The sequence below is a fragment of the Neolamprologus multifasciatus genome, chromosome 11, assembly GCF_963576455.1.
Source record: "Neolamprologus multifasciatus chromosome 11, fNeoMul1.2, whole genome shotgun sequence".
NCBI classification, from domain to species: domain Eukaryota; kingdom Metazoa; phylum Chordata; class Actinopteri; order Cichliformes; family Cichlidae; genus Neolamprologus; species Neolamprologus multifasciatus.
The window spans coordinates 12,580,426-12,596,969 of NC_140449.1; the positions used below are offsets into that span (position 1 = coordinate 12,580,426).

General features: G+C 42.3%; 1 protein-coding gene across 1 annotated transcript; it reads right to left on the reverse strand.

Moving 5' to 3' along the window:
• Nucleotides 1-820: 820 nt before the first annotated feature.
• On the reverse strand, nucleotides 821-12,643 carry gapdhs (glyceraldehyde-3-phosphate dehydrogenase, spermatogenic). The gene is made up of 11 exons (XM_085177643.1): nucleotides 12,549-12,643; nucleotides 5,635-5,694; nucleotides 4,607-4,703; nucleotides 3,570-3,676; nucleotides 2,545-2,635; nucleotides 2,349-2,467; nucleotides 2,150-2,231; nucleotides 1,888-2,039; nucleotides 1,593-1,755; nucleotides 1,403-1,500; nucleotides 821-1,307 (listed from the first exon to the last, which is right to left on the reverse strand). The coding sequence occupies exons 2-11, from the start codon at nucleotides 5,661-5,663 to the stop codon at nucleotides 1,238-1,240; spliced, it is 1,008 nt and encodes a 335-aa protein (XP_085033769.1). The 5' UTR covers nucleotides 5,664-5,694; nucleotides 12,549-12,643; the 3' UTR covers nucleotides 821-1,237.
• Nucleotides 12,644-16,544: the final 3,901 nt, after the last annotated feature.

Genomic DNA, 16,544 nt, shown 5'->3' on the forward strand with positions numbered 1-16,544 from the left:
TTAAAATTCTTTTATTTACTTTTAAAGCTCTCCATGGCCTAGCCCCATTGTATCTCTCTGAGCTGCTACAGCCTTATACACCCACCCGCTCTCTCAGGTCAGCTGATCAGCTGCTCCTGAATGTACCCAGGACTGGGCGTAAACTTAGAGGGGATCGTGCTTTTGCTGTAGCAGCTCCAAAACTGTGGAACGAGCTTCCTTTAGAGATTAGACAGGCCAGTTCTTTACCTGTTTTTAAGTCACTCTTGAAAACCCACCTCTTTACCCTGGCCTTTGACACCACGTGAGATGTTGGTTTTTATTTCAGGTGTTTTTAGGTGATTCTATGTTGTTTTATCTTGTTTTTGTTTTAATATAGGGCTGTTTTAATTTTATGTGTTTTATTTATTTATTTTGCTGTTTTCTGTTATTCTATTGTTTTAACTTATTTTCTGTACAGCACTTTTTTCCTTTGCTGGGTATTTTAAAGTGCTTTATAAATAAAATTGGAAGATTATCCTGTGGATTAAAACACAGCTGCTTTTGACAGAACTTTTGAATATGAAGTTGGAGTTCAAAGCAAATCATGATAATTTTCAGTGTGGATCTTTTGTCGAGTGCATCCACCATCCTTCCTCTGCATGTCCATACCCAAAGATCACAGTAATAGCTAATTTAAAATGCTGTCATGACCAGGAGTAGAGGCTATGTCATGGATCTTCTTGTTATCATTGTTACAGTAATTCTAGTAATTCTGTATAGCACAGTGTTACTGGTTGTTATTACATATTTCAGTCAAACAAGTTGCATTTTGGTTGATTGGAAGCATAAAACAGGACAATTTGAGGTTTTTCAACTTTTATTTATCCTTCAGCAGAGTTGCAATAGTTCTGCCTCTCAGCTTTCTCCTTTTACTGGTGATAAAGCCTTTAAACACACCAACAGGGCGATGGATACAGTAGTTACCATAGTACTGAGTCATAATGACACATCTAAGGTGGCAGTGGGAGGTGGAGAGGGGCACACGGACACAAAAATTTCACCAAACGGTCGCCTTGGAATTATAAGAAGAATAAAACAAAACCAGAATAACTCATAAACACTCAAACACACTGCTGCTGCCTACATATACTGTAGTAGAGCTAATGGTTGTGATGCTATGACTATGGGTTAGGCTTGTGTGTAAAAGAGAAGGGTGGAAGTAAAGGATGAATTAGGGGTGGTCCCTTTGCTGATTTCCTTGGTGGACAGGAAGTGCCTACTCCTTGGAGTGCATGTACAGCAGCAGGTCGGCAACGCGGTTGCTGTAGCCGTACTCATTGTCATACCTGGTTGGAGGAAAGGAAAATGAATTAGTCAGCGTCTTTTTTTCCAGACTTCCTGTTTTCTATGAGGGGCTGGACGGGACATGCTGAAAACTCACCATGAAATGAGCTTGACAAAGTTGTCATTGAGGGAGATGCCAGCACCAGCATCAAAGATGGAGGAATGGGTATCACCGATGAAATCAGAGGACACCACCTGGCAAACACAAAGCACACCACGTGAGTGTAAAGTAAAGCAGATCACAGATCGATGATAACAATATTAAATCAGCTGTTTATATAGAATACCTGGTCCTCGGTGTAACCCAGCACTCCTTTCAAGGGTCCCTCGGCGGCCTTCTTGACGGCTTGCTTAATCTCAGCGTATGAAGCAGGCTTGGAGAGACGGCATGTCAGATCCACCACTGACACATCGGCCACTGGCACCCTGAATGCCATGCCTGTCAGCTTACTACAGAAAGAAGGAGGCAAAGGACAAAAAAGTGATTTCTGCACTTTTTATTAATCAGTCTTCATTTCTTCAACAACTGGCTAAAGTGTACACCAGCTTAGGCAGCTGAAACTTTTGTATGTGTGTCTTTACCCATTGAGTTCAGGAATGACTTTGCCCACTGCCTTGGCAGCACCAGTGGAAGCTGGAATGATGTTTGCGTGGGCACCACGGCCGTCACGCCAGGCCTTGGCACTGGGACCATCCACTGTCTTCTGTGTGGCTGTGTATGCGTGGACTGTTGTCTACAGATATCATATGACACATTATTAACCTTTAAGGCTTAAAAAAGAAGATCATAAATATTACATTTGCTTATCATACTCAGATACTGTATAGAATTACTCTTACTTACCATGAGGGCCTCCTCGATGCCAAAGCTATCGTGGATGACTTTGGCCAGGGGGGCCAGGCAGTTGGTGGTGCAGGAGGCATTACTATGAACAGAGCAACAGACACGATTAGTTATTTTACAATATACTAGTAGATATGATATTTAGGGTTTCTTTTGAGGTTCTAAAGCTAAATTTAAGTTAACAGTTAAATTATGTTACCTGACAATAGTCATGGAGGAGGGGTCGTATTTGTCCTCATTAACTCCCATGACAAACATTGGAGCATCGGGTGAGGGGGCTGACACAACCACACGCTTTGCACCACCCTGGATGTGAAACTGTGATTGGGAGAGAGAGCGCAGGTTAGAAACATTTCCTGGAATGTCGTTGCGTTTGTCTGTGTTTTTGTACTTACAGAGGCCTTCTCAACACTGAGGAAAACTCCAGTGGACTCAACAACATATTTGGCTCCAGAGCTGCCCCAGGGGATTTCAGCTGGCTTCATACTAGAGTTATAGAAGAAACTGCATTAGTCCAGAATCACCTTAAATTTGGCAGGTCTCTGTACATCAGCTTCTTTTGCTTTTACCTGATTCACGTTACTGTATTTTATCCTAAAAAAACCTCGAAACAGGAGTATTACTACATACAGCTGGCTAAAGTAGCAACATCCTGTCTCGCCCCTTTGAGTTTATCCAAACAACTCCAATGAGAGTACTAACAGGGACTAGAAACCAAACTAGCTGTTCTCACTGGCTGCCTGTTAAATCCAGAATTGATTTTAAAAGTCTTTCTTTTCACATGCAAAATGCTAAATATGCCGCTCATCACATCTTAAAAACCTCATATTATCCCAACAAGGCATATCGCTCTGAGACTCTCTTGTGGTTCCTGGAGTTTCTAAAAGTAAAATGGGAGGCAGCGCCTTCAGCTCTAAAGGCCCTCTCCTATGGAACCAGCTCCAAGCTTGGATTTGGGACAGAGACAGCCTCTCTATAAGATCAGACTTAAAACTTTCCTTTTTCAAAAGCTCATAACTAGGGCTGGGTCAGGTGACCCTCAATCGTCCCTCAGTTGTTGCAGTCATTATATCCTCAAGCTGCTGGGGGGACTTCCCATAGTGAACTGACCACTTCTTCTACACTTCCCTTTTCTCACTGCCTGTTTCTTTATATGCCACAATTGCAGAGCAGCAACTTTTCTTGCAGCCATAGTCAGTGCTTTGTACCGCTCCTGTCTACACTCTTCCCCACTCTCATCACATGCCTGGTCAGAGAAGATTGCTGATGTTCTTCCTCTAATGTCACCGGATGTTTACTTTGAAAAATGAAGCAGCTTTAGATAAAAAAAAAACTGAACTGAAACATTTTTTCAGCCTGTTTACATCTGCTCTCTGTAGCAGAAAACAGCCACCGGCCAGTTAACGTTGTCGTTACTTACCACTGGAAGACAGAGATGGCTTGGCCATCGACGACAAGTTTGCCATTATCTGCAGACACTTCACCACGGTAACGGCCATGAGTGGAGTCGTACTTGAACATGTAAACCTAGAAGCAGGAGGGATGACAGTGATGACGTTAATATGGGGAGTGCTTCACAAGGAAGCAAGCATGTTTTATACCCTCCTGGAATTTTCTGGGCAGCTTTCAGAAAAAAAAAACACTGCGAGATTAAGTTTTCTATTAGCACCCAAACAACAGACATCCATTCCTACATGACAACATGGATTTATACTACACAGCCTGAATAATTTAGATAACTTAGCAGTAGGGCTGTTCGATATATAACGATATATATCGGATGACGATATAAAAACTTCTGTCGTTTCCTATTACGCTATCATTTGTTTCGTGGTGTCGTAAAATAAACTGTTTACAGCAACATTTTTTCATCATTTTGATGGTCACTGTAGTGGCTATATTAATTTCTTAAAGTTCTCTCTTTCTCTTATATTTAATATAACCACACGGACAAGCGCCTGTTTTTACATGTTGTCGTTAGCAACAATGATGGTAAAACGATGGCGTGGCTCCGCTGTCCGCTTGTTTGTTTTCTACTAAACCTTTAACAATAAAGCTCAAGATCCTGTTGAGACTTTTCAAAATAAACTGAATCACGTGAAAGAGTATGCAGAGAGTTTACGGATGAGAAGGAGAAGAAAAAAAAGAAAGAGCTGTTAGGTGCTAAAAAATAAACCTTAGACTCAAACTTTGAAAGAAAATGGTGGCCGTTACAACTTCTAAAACTGTCCAAAACTGTAAAGTTTCATGCATCGGTTAAAACACTCGCATCCAGGTAAAGGACGCCCAGCTGGAAAAACTTCACGCAAGTCGAGTTGCCCGAGAGTCACAGAATTTACAGAAAATATTACATTTTTGTGATTTATATCGTTGTCAGGACGATAAATGTCTTATATCGGGGTATGAGATTTTTGTCATATCGCACAGCCCTACTTAGCAGGCAGTAGATTTACTCACCATGTACTGCAGGTCAATGAACGGGTCATTGATGGCCACAACCTTGATGCCCTTCTGAAGGCAAGCCCTCAGGACCAGGCGGCCAATGCGACCAAATCTGCAGAGACAGCGATGGAGAGATTAGGAATAGTTGCCATGGGAAAACAGTGGGAAACTTCCTCAGGATGTCACAGCACCCATGGGATCAGTCCATGTCCAGTGCAGCAACACTTTACAGTTTTAATATGAGGAACTTTCACTACACTCTTATATGTCCACATCATGTCATGCTTATCCAATTACTCAAAAATAGACAGCATGTGTCCCTCATTACAAGCACAACTGTGAATGTGATATTACAGAAATGTTACGGTAGATGAAATTATTCCATCCATCCATCCATCCATCCATTCGCTTCCGCTTATCCTTTTCAGGGTCGCGGGGGGCGCTGGAGCCTATCCCAGCTGTCATAGGGCGAGAGGCGGGGTACACCCTGGACAGGTCGCCAGTCTGTCGCAGGGCCAACACACAGGGACAGACAACCATTCGCACTCACATTCACTCACACATTCACACCTAGTGGCAATTTGGATTATCCAATTAACCTATTCCCACAAATAGGATGAAAATATTTATGAACAAAAAAAGATTATCTTTTTTTTAGTCCTGAAAACAAATATAGCCTCAAACTGTAACCACAATATAATATAATTTGAACGATGGCTAAAGGAAGAGGTGGCTCAATCATGGAGAGTGTTTACTTCTAATAATTTCAAGTCAATATCACAGTAAGCCTTTCAGCATCAAAACAGGCTTTACTGTGCAGTTATTACTTGTTAATAATGAATTTGTTATGGTGTTATGGTGCATTTGCCCTTTGGTTCCTCTTTAACACATCTTTACTAACCACCAATGCTTGCCCAGCCCCAATTTTTGCTTCAATGATATCCTACTGTAACCACCAGAAGTCACTCTTACCCATCTTAATAGTGTCCGTGTGTGTGTGTGTGTGTGTGTGTGTGTGTGTGTGTGTGGTGTTTCAAACTGACCCATTGATTCCAACACAGAGGTCTGACATGGTGGCTGCTGCTTAGGGAGCGTGGAGTAACCTGGAAGAAAAAGAAAGAAAATTAAATAAATCATCACATTTGAAATAAATTTATTTAAACAATATTGAACATCAAATGACAGAAAATACAAGCAAGCTATCAACCCCAGATAAGGCAGATCAAGATGCCATCTGTTGTCAACCCAGCCAAAAATAGCTGATATATAAAATTTTTAAAACATCAGAGTCAGGCAGGGTGCAACCCCAGGAAAATGAAGCAGCTTTAGGAAGGACAGATATATTGCTGGCTTGCAGTGTCAAAATGAATATAATATACCGGAAGTCAAGAAAAAAAATTTGTGGCAAGTTAATACATGACCTTACACTCATACAACCACAGGAAATGAGCAGGCAAAACCAAAAAGAAGCACATGTGCAATAAATCACAAATCCATTTGTGCCAAGCTACCCTCTATCATCCATTTCACTTTGAATTTACAGATGGTTTTTTTGTCTTCCTCTCCTTCTCCCCTCGACGTTTTATACTGATCCTCACACTTGTTTCTGTCCTCTCCACTCAGTCGGAGGTCATGTGGGGTGAAGTGAGGTTACATGTTGTCGTATGCAACATCTTAAAAAGATTTGAAACGCCCAAATTTCAACATCAGCCCCTTCGGTGATTTCAGCAGTAAGGCAACACTGTAAAAAACTGTCATCTCACAATACCTGGATGCCCTCTGTGACACATTAGCACTAAAGGCAAAAACACTAACGCCTGTGAAGAACGCTTATGAGTTTGCATGACATTTTTGAGCCAGGTATGATGACTGAAAGCATAGCACAAGCCAGAAAGTGTGCGAGAGTGTGACTGTGTTTAATGCCAACAGGGGAAAAATACAGGCTGCCAGAAAAATGTGTTGTACAGGCAACTGCCGCAGGAGTAGGGAGGCGTTACCTCATGCAGCGACATGTTTCAACAACAATGGGATATAAAGGGAAGGAGGTAGGTATGTGGAGCAAGCAGGGACTTGATAGAGAGGAAGCGTGACCGTTTTCCCTCTACCTTCCTCTCCCTTTCATACTGGAACACTCTGGTACCTCCTCACTACACCTCCTTCTCCTCCTCCTAGTCCCACCCTTCTTGTCTTTTTTACCAGCTCTGCTACCCCTCTCCAGTACTTCAGCTCCTTCGCCGTCCTCGCTCTCTCTATATTAAAAACGTTGACTCCTGACATCCTGATATCACGTCTAGTCTCCCAACTCGTGCAACCTCATGTTGGGGGGTTATGGGAGGTTTCCATCTGCAGCTTGTCACCAACCAATAACACGTTCACAATCAAAGCAGTGCTGGTGATGCTGGTGCTGTGTGTGTGAGACAAGTGTCTGTATATGTGCGAGTGGCAGGGCAGGTAGAGTAAGTAAGGGCAATGCGGATTGTCCTTGGAACTGGCTGTTCGTCATTTTAGACAACTGTAATCTCCTAATCTGTTTTGTGTGTGTGTGTGTGTGAGAGAGAGAGAGAGAGAGAGAGCGTGTGTGTGTCTACACAAATGTGTGCGTGTCTCTCTGACAAGCAAGTAGGGCAGGTCGTGGATCTGGTGAAATGCATTGTGGGAGCACTTTAAATAGAATAAAGGGAGTGCCAGATTATGATGAATAATCGCTCTCTTTCTTTCACACAAAAATAACTGCACATGAGACTCTGGATTATTTTCACCTGGATGTATCTGCTGTGGTCATTAATGCAGAGAGGAGCGGCACCATTTGTTTCCAATCAGAATCAATTTATCGAACAGCCTGCCAGCAGTGATGTGATGCGACCTGTGATGGCCTCAGTGGTTTCAGTTATTAGACTTCTTGTCTCCATGTTTGCAGCACCGTCCTCTGAAGGCAAGAGCGGCCATTTTGTTTTCTGCTGCTTGCATCCACACACAAGGTCACCAAGAAAAAAAAAAGATGGAGAGGGGACAAGAGAGAGGGAGAAGGTCCAGTGTGACCGCGCAGTTCTCAGGTTTCACCTTTTGTGCATTCACAAAACACTGCAGGGTCCCCCCTCCACCTCTCTCTGCCCTTGTTGCCTGTTTCACAGTTCATTTCCCTCCTCGATTTTCTCTCTTCTTGCTCTAAGTTTTTCCAACACGGAGCAGCTGCCTCGGGTAACCATAACAAAACAGCTGCTCTCTTACTTTTTAAGAGGCTTTTATACTGAACTAAAGATAGAAAATGGAATAGCAGGGCGCTCACAAGGAGACAGATCTTTGCAGGACGGCATGATGGAGCACATACTAAAGACAGACTCATGTCATGGCAGGCACTTCTGTCATGACACGATGAAGGTCGCTGGTATCAGACTGCATGCATCACTATTTAGTAGTCCATTTGAGGAGCACTATGATAACCAGTAAAACTCTTTGCCTCATGCTAATGGTGAGGTATATTACATTACACTTAAGGTTTTTGTGCAACAATTACAACACCATAGTTTCACTAAAGGTCGCCTAAATTGCACCAGGTTTTTATTGCGCATATCTACCGAGGACATTGCATTTGAATTTACCGTCAGCCCAAACAGCACTGGTCTGTTATTACCCACCCCCCAAGAGTGCTCGCACAGACGCGCCACATCTCACAAAGACAGCACTGTGCAGGGCGGAGAGGTGATATGCTGGTAACTGCAGCTTCCAATCTGCTGATACTCATTCAATTGTTCAAAGAAGGAACATAAGCCTTCTATACTTTTCTGACCATGCACTGCACGCAGACGCACCAAACTGTGTGTTTGGCATTTACAGAAAGACAAACTGACCTGAAGAGTCAATGCAAGACTGGGAAAAAAATGAGATCTGATCTAAATGTAGGTGAACAAGACTGCTCCAAGAAATTGGTGGTAAAAATCGTTCTGAACGGGTGAAAGGAATAAAAAAAATGAATGGCATTAAAGCTTAGATCATACTGAATAGCTGGACATATGGTGCATGCTTGTTGTCCTTCCCTGCTGACCTGCACTTCGAGCTGTTATCCCTCCCTTACTTTTTTTGGCTCCATGAGTTCCAGACATTTGCCCTCTGCTCATTCCCACCACCCAAACTAATCATTAAAATTCACCACCCTCCCTCCATCCCTCTATTTGTCGCCGCTCTTTTGTCTGCGTACCCCCACCACCACCGACACAGACTCCCCCAACTCCCAAGGCTTTGGCCTATATTCCTCACCCAGGTTTATGCAGAGGGGGTGCAGAATAGGGGCCCCTCCAGTGTTTGCTGTACGTGCACTGGAGGGACTGTTGAGGGAGAGAGATGACTCATAACTATTCGACCAGAAAAAGGACAAGGACGATCGTCTGCAGCAGGTGGAAAAAAATAAATTCTCAAAGTTGAGAGCGGACGCGTAAGTGAAAGGAGTAGAGGGGAGTGGAGCAATGACACAGCATTTCTTTCCTTTTGTGCACATTTTTTACAGCGTCGAGCGCCTACGATTGACAAAACAAACACTGATTGTGTTTCTTCAAAATATGTCTCCTTTGAACAACATACGGCCTGCAGGAACTTGCTACAAACCCTTATATGGGCATAAGTTTGAGGTAGCACAGATGTTCTGCTACGTAACACTGTTCACACACAAGAGACGGAGCTGAAGGAGAGACACAGCTGACTCTATTGACTGCATGACAGGCAGACTCAAGCTAATTTTCTCGCTCTTTGGTTTGCTTTGGTGCATTCATTGGAAGCGCTTCCATCGGAAAGATTTGTCAGTGAACTCACTGACTCTGACAGGGCTTTTCCTGCCCACTAACTCCTCCTTCATTTGCCCTTATTTTGCACCCCCTCCCCCACAGCTATCTATCCCCCTGACACACCCTCGCTCTCTCTCCAGTGGTTTTCCACTGCAGTAGGTTGATTGGCCGGGCGCACTATACAATTAGGTAATGTCTTCTGTTCTTGCCTCTTCTGGATGTTTGCAAAAATCAAACAAGTCGCAGTGAGCTATACTATTATGTTATTATTCTGAGATAACGCCACAAAGATGTTCATATCACTTTCACTATGCACTGTTGGGCACTATAGAGTTAAAGTTATATGGGAAAAGGCATACTATTACGGCAATTTCCATTCCAATAAGGGCTTTCCCCCCCTATTTTACTATTTTACTGTTGTAATTAATATACCGGCCTTCTGTGGACAGGGACAGGCCGATTAGAAGGCCCACTTTTCTATTAGGCATTTAATTAGTGGCAGTCAATTGTGTATTCCTATGACCAGATACACCAGCTTTGATAAGATGAATACAATGAGGCCTATAATGGTTTGGTAATCCACTAAAACTTGTATAGAGTTTGTGCACACACCGGCCATCATGAATTAGTAAAGCCTGTGCTGTATCAAACTGCAGAGGACTCAGCAGAAGGACACGTGACTCCCCGATCCCAGTTATGCTGATCACAGACGCACACAGTCCTCACAACACTAATTTGTGACTGGTATTTAAGTGTTAGTCCCTGTCTTTTGCCTCCTTTTATATTATAAGCTAAGCCACAGCACGTTGGTAAAATGATGCGGTGTTCTCTGCTTGTCTTAAAAAGATGTTGGTTATGCAAAAATCCACATACTATAACATATATTATAACTGTAATATCCATAAGAAGTGCTGTGCTGAATAAGTGAGGCAATTGTACATCCACATGCTCTACTTCCTACATTCTTCAAGAGTTTATTTCCTCAAATTGGGGGCCAGTTATGCACAGAGCGCTGAATCACTCTGGAGTTGATTCTCGCTCAGACAACCTAAAAAAGATTGCAGGGTGATAAGACGTCTGCAGAGCACAGTCAAGTGGGACACTCACACCAACCTCAGCCTGTAATCCACTAAACTCCTTTGAGTGGAAAACCTGAATTAATCTAGAAACAGCGACTCATAAGTGCTTCAAGAATGACTCAAGGCTACTTGTAAATCCGTGTCATCGCAAAACTACCTTTTAGTAGAGGGGACAACCCACCAACTACAGGATGTGGTAATTTAATGTGGGTAGGGTTTTACCCACAAGTACCTGGGTCTAAAATGAGTGGATCAAGGTAGGGAATATTTTCCGGCATGACTAACGTGGCCTGATAGCGTTCTTCCTGCAGACAGCACACAAAAATCAAGCCCACATTTACACCCAACATCAAAGAGGCCACATGAGCCCCTGCTTTTCTACATGTGACACATCTTAGTAATTACATGGTTGAACTCCACCTCAGGATAGCATGTTCTGTGTGTTACAGGCAGAAAATAGCTAAACTCCCCGGCATTAATTTTAAATTCTATATTTCTTTACTCTGTAGAAGAAATAAATCTAAAGGAAAAGGTCATCATCGGTCATGCACATCACCTGAAGGTTGACAGCACAGGATGTGACTACAGTGCTTAGCATGACTGCTAAGGATCCTAAGATACTGTGACCTTCAGCGTAGAGCAGTATGAGCTAACGTGTGAGGGCCCCTTCATGGTTGAAATCTCAATAAATGATTTCAGGCTGACAAAGGAGTCTAAGATGAAACATTACTGGCTGATCGGTATCAGCACTGGAGCTCTGGGCCTACTGTGACCTTCACTAGCCGGAGGGATGACCTTCAACAGTCAACCATGGCTCCATCTGCATGTAGCCTACCACACCTGCATATGAAATCAATCAGCAGCAAAAACACTGTTCACCTTAACTAATAACCCAACATCGTGGTATTTATTACAACACAAATAATGTATTACTACACAGATACTGACAAACATCACGATTCTCTGTGGAGTTTAAAATAATGAATTCATGCTTGTAATCTCATTAAAATTCCCCTGTACTGAACTCATCCGACCTTTTCTATTAGTAACGAATTGAACAATAACTGTATCCTGTATGCTTCTGTGCCATTAAACGAGAACACAGGCCTCCTAAGCAGAGAACTGCATCAACAGGTCGGTCCAGTCTGGAGTAAACTGCGGCAGAATCATGCGACACTGCGCCGTCAAGAGGGGGGAGTTGCAGCCTCCTCCTCTCTGCCATGAAATAAACCATAGCTTATTCATTTTGTCCATTCGCGAATCTCTGAGGCCTCTGCCTCATGTAGGCTGCAGTAATTGCAGGCGCACAGCTCAGCTGAGAATGGCGCAACGTCGACAGACTTCATGGTGAAGACAGGAGGAAGCACGTAGCGTCATCTTCATCTACTCATCCTCCACCTTCAAGTCCCTACAGCCCTGTGCATCACTGCGGGACATATTCATTCAAACATCTGCCTCCTAACTCTACTGATCAGTATGCTTCTGAGATAGGCTTCATTTTTCTATTGGGTTACATAACATGGAGACTAATCCACTTCCGCAGATGCAGCACTCCGAGCTGCCAATGTCACGTTACCCGCTGAGACGAATGAATGGAGCAAACTTAATACACGACAATTACGTCATGATAATTCACAGTGCAGTCTAATTGGGATTGTTTTCGTGTTTTTCGGGATTTATTTCTTAATTGAAGCCACATTATGTTAAAAAATGGCGCAGACAGAACACATAACACAACAGCCTGCCTCTCTCCAGACTGCAAGGCCACGGCCGCATCTTCTCTTCCTGTACAATACAAGCGTGAATCCTGCCAAATATGACACACTTAATAAATCATAAACCACCCCTGCAGCACACGTGGGGCATATTTCCTCTCATTCTGCACCACTTCGACGTTTTACGTGCCCGACTTAATGAATCGTGGATGCAGGGCGATGATAAGCTCACCAGCTTCCGCGAGTCACGTAGCTACATCCTAAAAGAGGAGTAAAACACTGAAAGTAGAGCGGAATTCATTTCTTCCACCTGAATACTTAAAAATACTTGAAAGTCGGACGTTAGTTGGGTCCTTACGCTGAAAAGCAAAGCGGTGTAGCGGCTTACCTCACGGATGATGCTTCTTGAGTTGTGTGCGCAATTCACTGAGACGCCTTCCGCTTTTATATCAGACACGTGACTCGGGAAGCCTGGTCGCCCTGGCGACGTGACGTCATGCCATCTTCTGTCAGGACTCCATTCTGAACGCGTACATGCTCACGGTCTCTCCTCGCTGCCATAGTAACGGAAGAATGAATCATGTGGTTAACGTCTTTATTCACAGAGCCTGTTCGCAGGGCAGAATCGAGGGTTGCGTAGAGGATGAAAGGTGAAGAGAGAAATGCACAGACAGGAAGAGCGAGGCTGGCAGGACGCCAGCGATGAAATGATGAAGAATTTGGTTGTCCCACTCCCAAGATGCTCAGCGGTTACACGAGGCTCTGATGTAATATAATGGGGCACATTTGCTTTAATAAAGCTGTTACAGGCTACATAGGAACAATTCATGAGCCCGCACTAGCTGGTTTAGATCGTAAAAGTGCGAGTTAAGCATACAAAGTAACTGGTAGGCTGTTGACCGCAGTGGCTGTTGACACTCTACGTGTGGGAGGGTAGGATGGAGGGCCAAACGCTTTGTTAGCAGGCCTCGATTGTGCATTGATCTGACTGCAGACTGGCCCTCCTATGGAGGGCAGTTAATGTGTGAGAGAGGCCATATGCAGTGTTGGGAAGGTTACTTTTAAAATGTATTCCATTACAGAATACAGAATACATGCCCCAAAATGTATTCTGTAACGTATTCCGTTACGTTACTCAATGAGAGTAACGTATTCTGAATACTTTGGATTACTTAATATATTATCATGCTGTTTACAACTACATGAATGTACTATTGCTGTGATTTATTACTGTTACTGAAGGTTCGTGGCTCCGAACCGTAGTAAAGGGACCTCTGGCTAATACGGTGGGTTCGTGTCGGGCTCGTAGCCGAAAACTAGCTTTACTTTGTTGTCTGGGTCAAGTTTGCTAGAGAGAGACAGAGAGAGGCGTTGAAAGGCTGCTCCAACAGAACTTATTGTTTTTGGAGGAAAACACGAACACGGTGTACAGTCGAGTCTTAATAGCTTACTTACAACTGGGCTCGTCAGGCACTCTTCTTGGCTGCAGTGGTTATTATTATATTTACATGCTTCCAGCTCCCGTTTTTGCTCGATGACAGCTCGTACTTTTCCTTTTTCTCCCTCCCTCGCTCACAGACACATAACGGGTATGGCAGTCCATTCTCCCTGCAGCACGGACTACACTGCCTATGATGCTACATTCTTTAGAGCTATACCGGTAGCATTCTGCCTATTAGCTTAGCACAACAACAACAACAGGCGCTCTCTCACCCAGGAAACACGCAGAGAGAGAGCGTCTCCCTGTAACCATGCCGCCTGGAACAACAGAACGTAGCTGTCAAACAAAACCCAAACAGTCCTGACCCGCCACAATATGAAACAGGGAAGTACCGCCGTGTAATCCATTTATTTCAACAAAGTAACTGTATTCTAAATACCACCTTTTTAAACGGTAACTGTAACGGAATACAGTTACTCATATTTTGTATTTTAAATACGTAACGGCGGTACATGTATTCCGTTACTCCCCAACACTGGCCATATGGATGTATGCAGGGCTATGTAGGGAGCCATGAACATGTCACGTAGTCATACATGAAGACCTGACGGTATTCTAAACTGGACTAATCGATTATGACCGTACGACCAATATGCAATAAAATACAGTATCCCGCATAATGATACTAATAATAATGATGACAATAATAATAATAATAATAATAATAATAATATTAACAATAATAATAATAAAACACACACACGTAAATATGCTAGCTCTGTTCTTTCTTCTTTTCTTCAGATCACATGTCAGACTAAGAACAAGCCTACGTGAGGCAGGATGCGTGCAGTCATAAAATGGGAAATCCCTGCAGTGCAGTAGGAGGGACGTTATTTGCACATGCTTCACATCCACTTTTCGAATTTCGTCATTATAGATTCAGTGTTTGGTTTCAGCATCGTACAGGAAGCTGCTCCGTCTAGAGGATGTCGTTTAATGAAAGTGACGAATCATAACGAATCTGTAACTTGTTTCGCTCACATAGCCTTATAGTTACGGTAAAAGGCTATGAAGTCTATGAAGCATCGGAAATAAATCCGAATTAAGGACTAACAGCGCCATCTATCTATCTATCTATCTATCTATCTATCTATCTATCTATCTATCTATCTATCTATCTATCTATCTATCTATGGTGTTGTGTAAAATAAAGAGAATTATGACAATGAATTATGTTAATTAGGGAAATTGTGTTTTTGGTTGCGTCTGTGTGCGTGTGCCTAAAGTATATTACATTTTTAATGAAAGGACTGTAAAGAGAAAGTTAAAGAAATAAAATAAGATATTTAGTTAGTTAGAAATATACTGTAGTATATTATAAGTTTAAGTTATTCATGTCAAGTTATTCATAAATCAATACCTATTATCCCTACTCCTACATAATGTTTATATACAAAAAAATACAATTAAAGTGGTCTTGAGTAATAATTCTTCAGGCTTTCTGAAGCTGTTGGACATTGGATGATTTCTCATTTTCAGTCCCATCCTTGTACCTGACCATTTTCAGAGGAATGTTTATTTATTTATTTATGTTGAACCACTTAACACTGGCCTTTGTTAAAGTATCTTTAGGCACTTTGTGACAAGCTTGTCACAAAAACACATAATTTGATTGAATCTATACCAAATTACACAAGAACTGGTCTTGTCAAAATTGATGGAATTATGCACACCGAAAAGTATACATTTTCATTTTGATCACCATGTAGCACCATTGGGAAAGAGTCTGATTCTGACTCTAACAGGTTTATCTTTCAGCATGACAATGATCCCAAACACACTGCCAGTGCAGTAAAAGCATATCTGGATAGAAAAACAAATATGGGAACACCATCAGTCATGTAGTGGCCTCCCTATTGCCTAGACCTCAATAGTGAAGCACTGTGTTTATACATGTTTGCACATATTGCTGCACATATTTCCTGTCTTCCTAGCAATATATAGAAAAATAAGTGGTAGCTTAAAACCTTTGCACAGTACTTGATGTATTTTTCTACTGATGTTCACGGTGTTAAAGACCAAAGTCATTTTCGTTTGAGTGACGGCAAACACGCTTGAAATCTTCATCATCATCACGAGGCCCACTCGGGACACACAAAATAAACAAAAGCGCCATCTCCTGGAGAAACCCAGATCCTACATGTGGATGAGTCTTTCTTGGTTGCTTTGGCATATTTCTCAAAACATTTTAAAATACCTTAGCTCTAAAACTTAATTTACCAAAACAGCCCTTTCACCCAGCACTACAATCTACAAAAGACTGTAACCTCCCTAAAACCTTTAATCTGCCTGTCAAAATGAAGGTTTTTGGTCATAGACACCACAATGAATCTTGTCACACGATGTGGAGCAGTGTGGTCAAAATGTTTATATCCCATTTAGTCAGAATGATAGAAAACTAGAAGTATGTTCTTGTCTTCAAATGTAACAAAAATCTTATGTTACATGTATTTACTGAATGCCTACAGCAGGGGTGGGGAACTCCAGTCCTTTATAGGTTTTAGATATCACCCTGGGTAAACACACCTGAATGAAATGACTAGTTCATTACCAGACCTCAGGAGAACTTAAAGAAATGTTGAGGAGGTAATTTAGCCATTTAAATCAGCTGTGTTGGATCAAAGACATCTAAATCCTGCAGGATACGTTATCAAACTATTAACTGACTGCTAAGCAAATATTCCTGAGATGTTCATTTAAAAAGCAAAAGGTTTTACATTCTACTTTGTAAAGCAAAGGAGCACTCACATTTCTTTGTAACGTGAGGGGTAAATTTCCTGCATTGTCTCACATTAAACAGAAAATGAACATTTTACAATAGAGAATAAAACCACAATCAGTGCCATTAGTAACACAATATAAGCTGTACAGTTGTACATTAGA